The sequence below is a fragment of the Quercus suber genome, unplaced genomic scaffold (genome assembly GCF_002906115.3).
Source record: "Quercus suber isolate HL8 unplaced genomic scaffold, Cork oak 2.0 scaffold_563, whole genome shotgun sequence".
NCBI classification, from domain to species: Eukaryota; Viridiplantae; Streptophyta; class Magnoliopsida; order Fagales; family Fagaceae; genus Quercus; species Quercus suber.
In genome coordinates this window covers 159438-168413 of record NW_027070008.1, presented here as the reverse complement: position 1 = coordinate 168413, position 8976 = coordinate 159438, and the positions used below count along the sequence as shown (strand labels likewise).

The 8976-nt window shown below is 35.2% G+C and overlaps 1 protein-coding gene across 1 annotated transcript; it reads right to left on the bottom strand.

The window, feature by feature from the left end:
* Nucleotides 1-2561: 2561 nt before the first annotated feature.
* LOC112011715 (MDIS1-interacting receptor like kinase 2) lies at nt 2562-7812 on the bottom strand. The gene is made up of 2 exons (XM_024044060.2): nt 4376-7812; nt 2562-3134 (listed from the first exon to the last, which is right to left on the bottom strand). The coding sequence occupies exons 1-2, from the start codon at nt 7548-7550 to the stop codon at nt 2764-2766; spliced, it is 3546 nt and encodes a 1181-aa protein (XP_023899828.2). The 5' UTR covers nt 7551-7812; the 3' UTR covers nt 2562-2763.
* Nucleotides 7813-8976: the final 1164 nt, after the last annotated feature.

The window sequence follows — 8976 nt, the reverse complement described above, 5'->3', positions numbered from 1 at the left end:
GGTGGGGTTTTTGTCGTATAGGTTTTCCCCTTTTGTAAACAAATCACCGTATCAATTTAATTTTCGCTGCATACTTAGTTATTTGGTGATTTTTTTGTACCGTCACGTACATTGCATGCTAATTTGATTAATTAATAAACTTAGCTAATTAATCAATTAATATATTACAAGGGGTCAATACATTCTTGGCCTATCAAAAAGTGCAAGGAAAAACAACTTTATTTTGCTATCATTGGAAAAGTAAGCCAAAGTCCTAGAAAAAGGGTTTTATTTATTTATTTATTTTTTATTATTATTATTTACAAATGAGAAAAATTTGAAACTTTTATTTTTTTGTAAAATTAAATATTTTAAGAGTAGCGCTATTGACACAACATTTTCACAATAAAACCTAGGTGACAAGTTGTTAAAAGTAGAAAAAATTGATGTTAGTTGTGGTTCCTGATAAAAACCAGTTACAACTTACCACTTAACCTTTATTGTTAAATTATTATGAAATATTGTGATAGTAGCATTAAGATAATCATATTCAAACTTATATCAACGGGGTTTAAACAAAATTTAAGTCAAAAAGTTCAAAATTTTATTTTAAGAGCTCAAAAAAAAATTTAAAAATTATATATATATATATATATATAAATTGGCCAGGTGAGAGGGGTTCATTTAAGCCCCTGGCCTTAAGGTAAAGCCGCGCCCCCTATTGGTCATGCACGTCATTCTATTTACACCCAATATTTTTCCACCAAACTTTTGGTGAAAACATTACTGTATAATAGACCAACTTCTATAACTGTAGTCAGTCTCATCAACGACTCTTTTTCTTTCTTTCTTTCTTTGTTTTTTACTTTTTTTTAGGTAAACCCTAATATAAATTTTTTTTTTTGGGTAGAAATAAAAATTCGTAACATAAAGACCGATAATGGGTCTTAAAAAAATAATGGGCCTAATATAAAGATTGGTCATGCTCTGTACAATTGCTTTGCGTGCTAGAAGGTTTGCTTTGCATGACCGTATGCATGGTTTGTCAATCACTGTATCGGTCATGAAGAAATAATTGGTCAGTCCAACTAAAATGTCAATGATTGATACTGGTCAGTCGTGATCGAAGCACCACAGACGGGACAGAGATGGTAACCACCCCCTTCACCGTTGTACAAGCTTAACTTCGATGCCGCAGTATTTGCTGGAATTCAGAGATCAGGATTTGGAGCAGTAATCCGAAATTCTGCAGGTGAAGTAATGGCAGCAATGTCTGTCAAAGGGCCCTCGGTCAGTTGCAGTGAAGAAGCGGAGGCGTTGGCATGTTGAAAAGCTCTTGAATTCGCTGTGGAGTCAGGTTTTACTGAGATGATAATAGAGGGTGACAATGTTGCTGTCATGAAAGCAGTAGCAAGCACTTCAGGCAATCTTTCTTGCTGGGACATGCGTACGAGGACCTCAAATGCAGCATTCGTGGTTTGCAAATTGCTGATATAAGTTGTATTAGAAAAGGGGGAAATCAGGTTGCCCATATTTTGGCCAAATATGCTAGAAATGTTGATAATGAATTGTATTGGATGGAGGATTCTCCTCCCTCGGTTATAGAAGCCTTGTATCAGGATTGTTTAAACACAAATGAATGAATATTTGATTTGCTTTCAAAAAAAAAAAAAAAATTCCACAAAAATTTTTTTTTTTTTTTTTTTTTTTAGTTTTACTATTAGTAATTTTTGTTGTTATACTAATTTTTTTGGGCTTGTAAATTTCTTTTTTAGATTTTAGGCTTATAATTATTTTTTAATGGTCTTTAAAATGAGGAAAGTGTTTGAATGACAAACTTTTTTACAAATCGCTGATAATGTAAGTAATGGGCTCAAATGCGAACCAATAAAAATTTACTACCTTAACGGTTAGTAAAAATGTTATAGAAAAATTTGCGACTATAACAATACTTTTAAAAGAATCAATGATATTTTTAAAAGGATAAAAGTGTAATTTTCTAAAATAAAATTGCCAAAATTAGTACCCATATATATAATAATATATTTTTTTTTAAATTAGGGGGGCATTAACCCCCAAATCCAACCATGGCTCTGTCCATGTAAGTAATGCATGACAACAAGAGTGTACAAAGGCTCCTAGGATATTGATGTGGAACGATATGCAAGCTGAGGTGTAAAAAAATGTCCTACTTTAAATGGGAAGTACTCAAATAGTGACAAATAAAATGACACTCAAGTCTTGGGATCCTTTTAATTTGCACCCATGTAGCAAAAGTATTTGGCTGTAAAGGTGAAAAGGCATGGGTCCTACATCGTTTATAGAGAGGCTGAGAGGAAATAACATTTCCCTAAAACTGTGTTAAAATTTAAAAAACTCATGGCTTCTAATTACTAACGGAGTAAAGTCACATGACCTTGAAACTTCAATTTTAAAGAGCTCATCTGGAATCTTTCCCTCGATCTTGAAATGCAATATTTTGACACTACAAAACTTACTCTCTCTCTCTCTCTATATATATATATATATATCTCCAAACTAAAAAGACCCTCGAGCAATGTATTGAATATAGTTAATATATATGGATCAAATAAAAACTCTTTCTGGTTTTATTAGCAAAATTTTCAATTCTGCATTTAGACTAATACAGCTTGCCAATAAACATAATACAATAAAACAAGATAAAAAGTTTACTAGAAGGGATTATATATGAAGTAGGGGAACGACAATGGGAACACACACACACCAAAAAAAAAAAAAAAAATGAAGAAGAAGAAAAAGCTATTAGACAGTTGAGCCTTCGAGATCAACTACTTTTCCTAATGTGATCGTGAATAATGTATTTGGCAAATGTGGTTTTTGAGTTGAAAGCTCTTGAGAAACTTGTTGCATTGTTGGGCGAGACTGGGCAATAGTGTGCAAGCAAGCAATTGCAATCTTTGCAATGGAGAGCACTTCCCTTGCAACTTGATTTATTGGAAGTGAAAGGCGTTGGTCCAACATATCCTTCAATAGCATATCACAGGTTGTAAATGTTGATGATGAGAGAGATGAGATCAAATCTCCAGGATGCTTTCCCATTATTATTTCTAAAGCCAACACTCCAAAGCTAAAAATATCACACTTCTCATTAATTTCCATTGTGTAGGCAAGCTCTACAATGGAAAAGAATTGACCAAGGTTATAGCAACACCATTAATAGCAATAAAATATAAACACTACTTGAATTGGGCCCATGCATAAGAAAATTGTAAAATATATCAATTTTATTGATATCAATCATATGTTTGGAACTTCGATCCATTCACAAGACTTATGCATTGAACAAAAACCTTTAGCTTTATGATTTGGCTGTAACAAGGGGGACATGTGCTAGTTTCTTGTATAATTTTATTATTTGTAAAATCAAAGGTAATACTACATGTTACATATGATATTCTACTACATTTACTACAATCAACTTAAAACTGACTTCACCTCAAAAAAAAAACAAAAAAAACAAAACAAAAAAAAAAAAAAACTTTAAAAATTTAAAACTGACTTTGCACTTTTAATTTTAGTCATTTTTAGAACAAAACATAATAGGTGGTTAGTCTACGACTTGATAACTTGTCTATTATGTGGTAAAAATGTAGCAAAATTTGTATTATGTGACAATTGGGCATATGTTAGAATTATTCAAAGGTTTACACCCAGAACAAAATAACCTTGCAAGTAGATACATTTTCTTCTATATGAATTTATTTCTACTGTAGACCCAATCATGGGTAAATAATAATTAATCTTAAACTAAATTTAAACAAACCCTACAGTTTTAACAAAGTTAAATTGCTCACTCTATAAGTACATAGACCTGGGTATGAACTTTAATATGTAATAACAGGAAAATAGCTGAAAATCCTGGAGTAGTTGCCTTAGATTTGTTAAAATAGTGTAAGACCTAAAATTTTGCCAATAAAACTTAAAAGACACCCTTATCAGCTTATGAACCCATGTGACAAAATAAGATATTGCTATAGTGCTTGTCCAAATTTAGGAGGAACTGTTGCCTATGCATTTTATTATTTTATTCAATTTTTTGTTGGTAATTATTGCGAGTGTAGAGAGAAAAAAAAAATTAAAAGTTAAGAAAATTAATATTTTAATAAAATATAGTATAGAATAGATAATTAGTTAGGGGTGTTTTGAAAAGTAGTTAGCAAAAGTAAAAATAATTAAATTTTTATTCTAAAATAGGTTTTAATAACTTGGGAAATTGGTTGTTTGGTGTCCATGTCAGCCATGATAGATGTTCTTCTAACTTAAGCTTGGAAATATTTTTACCCTATGATATTTGGTGCTCCCTACATAAGCTTGGAAAACTTTTTATGCTATAGAAGACAACAAAGAAACTAACCTGGAGCCATGTATCCATAGGTGCCAGCAAGTGACGTCCAATTGGATGAATTAGGCTTCAAAAGCCTAGCAGTGCCAAAGTCAGAGATGTGAGCCTCATATTCTAGATCCAATAGAACATTCTTACTTGATATATCACGATGAATTATAGGAGGCGAGCAATCATGGTGCATATAAGATAAAGCATTTGCCACTCCTTTTACCACATTGGCTCTCTTAATCCAATCAAATGTTTTTGCTCCCTCCTCACTATTTAATAACTTCATCAAGCTTCCTCCTTCCAAAAACTCATAAACTAAAAGAGAGTGTTTTGGATGTGAACAAAAACCGTACAACTTTACGATGTTGCGATGTCTTATTTCTGTTAAGGCATGAATCTCACTCACGAAGGCTTTTTGATTGGATATCTCGCCATCAAGTAGTGGGTGAAGTTTCTTCACAGCAACAACTTGGCTTTCTTGCAACTTAGCTTTGTAAACACTTCCAAAACCTCCCACTCCAATGCAATATTTGGAATCGAATTCTTCAGTAGCTTCAATAATGTTTTGATAGACCATTTTCCCATCATAACTCCATATTGCAAAAAGATTATCGTTATGCACTTCTCTTGGCTTGTCTTCTGTTTTCTTCACTCTTTGGCGAAGAAGCAGTGAAACTCCTACAATGATAAATATAAAAAACAGTGTGCCCAAAAGAGAGATTAAAATTATTACCAAAAATTGGTTGTGCCTCTTAGATGGAGGATTAGGAATCATTTTTGGGCAAGCCTTCAAACCAGCAACATTACCACACAAGCCTTTGTTATTTTTCAGTGCTGCAATTGGAGCCTTGCGGAAGGCCGTGATGTTAGGAATAGGACCCTCTAACTCATTGTAGGATATATCAATGGATGTCAAGCTTGCACTATCACCAAATGTGAATGGGATGGAGCCAGAGAGATTATTGTGAGAGAGATTCATTGTTTCCAACTGTTTCATGCCTCCAAGCTGTTGTGGTATCTCTCCTACCAGCAAATTCTGACTAACATCAAGACTTTGAAGAGACTGTAATCTTCCTATATCATAAGGAATACTTCCATCAAGTGTATTTCTGCTCAAATTCAAGAACAATAATCTTGAACACTCTCCAAGTTGTTTAGGGATCAAGCCACTGAGATTGTTTGCTGCCAAGTTACAATGGTCTAAAACAGATAGCATTCCAATTTCTGAAGGAATGATACCTGAAAGTTGGTTATTGTTCAAAATAAGTTTGAGCAATGATTTCAGGCGCCCCAGATCGGTTGGAATCTTTCCCAATAGATGATTTGAAGAGAGGTCAAGGACACCTAGCATTGTTGCGTTGCCAAGTTCAGGTGGTATCCTACCAGAAATCTTGTTGTTGGAGATTTTTAGGTTTGTCAAGTTATGGCACTGCCCCCACTTTGATGAAAGTTCACCATACAGATTATTACTACTCAAATCAATATAATCTAGGTTTGGGTAGATGTTGAAATCTTCAGCTATATTTCCTGTTAGTTGGTTTCCATCAAGTCGAACCCGAATGAGGCTACTGCAGTTTTTCAAGCTTTTTGGGATAGGACCTGTAAAGTGGTTATTATAAGCAGCAAAGTGTACAAGTGTTCCAGATTGACATATTTTTGGAGGTAACTGGCCTATAAAATTGTTTTCAGATAGTTGCAAACTTGTAAAAGTGCTATGATTATTCATTTCAATCAGAACAAAACCACTTAGGTTGTTCACCATCAAACCCAATTCGGTGAGCTTGGTCATATTTCCAATAGTGGTTGGAATTGATCCAGAAAGTTTGTTTACATCAAGGTAAAGTTTAGACAAGGCAGCTAGGTGTCCTATGGAAGCGGGAATTGAACCACTTAGTTCGTTTAAGGGCAAATCTAAAGTGGTGAGCTTGGTCAAATTTCCAATTGTGGTTGGAATTGATCCAAAAAGTTTGTTATCACGGACCATAAGTGCAGACAAGGCAGCTAGTTTTCCAAAAGAAGCGGGAATTGAACCACTAAGTTCGTTGTGGGACAAATCTAAATTGGTAAGCTTGGTCAAATTTCCAATCGTGGTTGGAATTGGACCAGTGAGATTATTACGTGGTAATTGAAGTACCCACAAATATTTAAGCAATCCTAATTCCTCAGGAATGGAACCAGAGATACTGTTGGAATAAAGGTAAAGTTGTTGTAACTCGCTCAAGTTTCCAATGGAAGAGGGAATAGGACCAATGAGAAAATTAGTTGACAAATCAAGTTGAGTGAGAGATCTCATCATTCCAAATTCTCGGGGTATGGAACCAGAAAATTTGTTGTTTAATAGATATAGTATGGTTAAGTTGCCCAACTTTCCAATTTCTCGAGGAATAGGTCCCGAAAGCTCGTTGTCATGAAGGTAAAGAAAGGATAAATTGCTCAAGCTTCCCATAGAAGTTGGGATGGGGCCTATGAGGCTATTTCCATTTAAAGCAAGACAAATTAGATCTCTCAATGCTCCTATTTCTTGAGGGAGGGAATTATTGAGTAAATTATCGGAAACCATTAAATATTGAAGACTTATCATTTGGCCTATCTCGGGTGGAATTCTTCCTGATATCTGATTTCCACTCAAATCGAAAAACCGAAGTTTGGAAAGGTTAAAAATGCTAGGAGGAAATGCACCAGAAAGATTATTGTGAGAGAAGTCGAGATGGGTGAGTTTAGAAAGGTCTCCAATACTATCAGGAATAGTTCCATAAAGCGAGTTTTGTAAAAGACAGAGAGTATGGAGGTTGGGAAAGGAAGAGAAGTTAAGGCTGTAAAGCGTACCTTTCAAACCAAAACTGGAAAGGTTTAGGTGAGTGACACCCAATTCCAAGTCATCGCAAGTAATTCCAACCCAATTAATGCATGGGCGGTCTCCAACCCACGAAGACAGGAGAGATTTGTTTTGGTTGTCAAGACTGGCTTTCCAATTTAGAAGAGCTTCTGCTTCCTTAAATGCTTTACCTACTTCAGCTGTAGCAGCCACAGAAGAAGTTGTGGAGAAAACAAAGGTGGCAAAATGGAGCAAGGAAACCAACAGAAGTACAAGGATACAGAACAAGACTTTGAATGCCATAACTTTGGTAGCTGTTTGTGTTACGGAGGGTGTGTCTCGAGAGGGGATATTGCGTGTGTCTGCAAACTTTGCGTGCATGGGTTGATGTAGAATTTGGCCACTGGTGTGAGGAATTTATAGATAGAATAATCCAGTACAGCTTCTATTTTTGTTTACTGGTTCAGAATTTTCTTTTTTCTTTTTTTGAATCCTACTGGTTCAGATCTTGGTCCTTCGGGAATTGTGGTTGTAATTGGTTAATGAAATACAATTGGAATTAGGAAAGAACGCAAAAAAAGTTTAATGTGGTGTTTCTGTGTTGTCTCATCTGTCCATTAACGAGTTAGATAGGTCGTCCTATCACCAAAGCCATCAACAAAGTGCGTGGCACCCCCACCCTGAAGAGTCTCTATAATATTACATTTAAGGGTTTGTTTGGTTCATGTAAAATATTTTCTAGAAAATATCTATTTTTTAAAAATGTTATTTTTTGAAAAAAGAAAATATTTTCAAGTGTTTGGTTGTATTATAAAAATTGGTGTGAAAAATATTTTCATGTGTTTGGTTCTATTAGAAAAATACTATTTTCCTACAATTTTTTCTCATTTTCTCAGCATCCAAACAAATTTTATTACAAAAAATTTCAACATCATAGCCCATTCAACCACAAATTCCGGCAGCAAATTCCGGCAACAACAACAACAACAATCCGTTCATCAAAAAAAAAAAAAAAAAACAACAACAACAATCAAATTAAAAAAAAAAAAAATAAAAAAAAAAAAAATGAGGGATCGAGGAAGAGACAGCGTGGAGGCGATGGGTCGGCGGTTAAAGGCGATGGGTCTGGTTCGTGGATCGGCGAGCTCGAGGAGGCGATGGGTCTGGGTTCGTCAGTTCATGGGTCATAGACAATGGGTCTGGGTTTCTTGGATTGGACTGCGTGGTTATAAGGGGTGGTGGTGGAATGGCGTTGAGTGGCTCAGTGAGGTCTGGGTTTCTCGGATCGGACTGCGTGGTTATGAGTGGTGGTGGTGAAACGGCGTGGATCGGGATGTGGAACGGGTTTGGTCCCTTCTCTCGGCGTGGAGCTCCGATGCTGATTTCTCGGATGGTCTCGCCGTGGAGGATGAGTTCTTCAAGTTTCTTGGCTCTCTCTTTTGTGCGTTCTCTTTCAACTTCTCTGGCTCTCTCGTTTGTTTCTCTCTTTTGTGCGTGTTGTGCGATTTTCAGAAATGATTTGAAGGGAAAATAAGAGCGTAAAATTATTTCCAGGTCAAAGGCATAAATATGGTCAAACTGAAGCTAATTTTTTAAAAATTAAAATTTTCTCTCTTACCAAACACTGAGGTCAGATAATAAATAATTTTCAAAAATTATTTACCACAAAAAAACGGACCCTAATTCGGTGCCAATTTTCCATTGAAAAGTTGAAATATCCGTGCAAAGAAAGAAAAAGTGGTGTGTGCGTGTGAAAGATAGAGACAGAAAAGTAGAGTGTCCATGTGTATCTAACTCATCTGTCCAT

Coding starts and splice junctions, on each gene's coding strand:
- LOC112011715 (XM_024044060.2), bottom strand. CDS start 7,550: ATGCACGCAAAGTTTGCAGACACACGCAATATCCCCTCTCGAGACACA. Junction 3,135..4,375: donor CTATGGATACATGGCTCCAG/GTTAGTTTCTTT, acceptor TTTCCATTGTAG/AGCTTGCCTACACAATGGAA.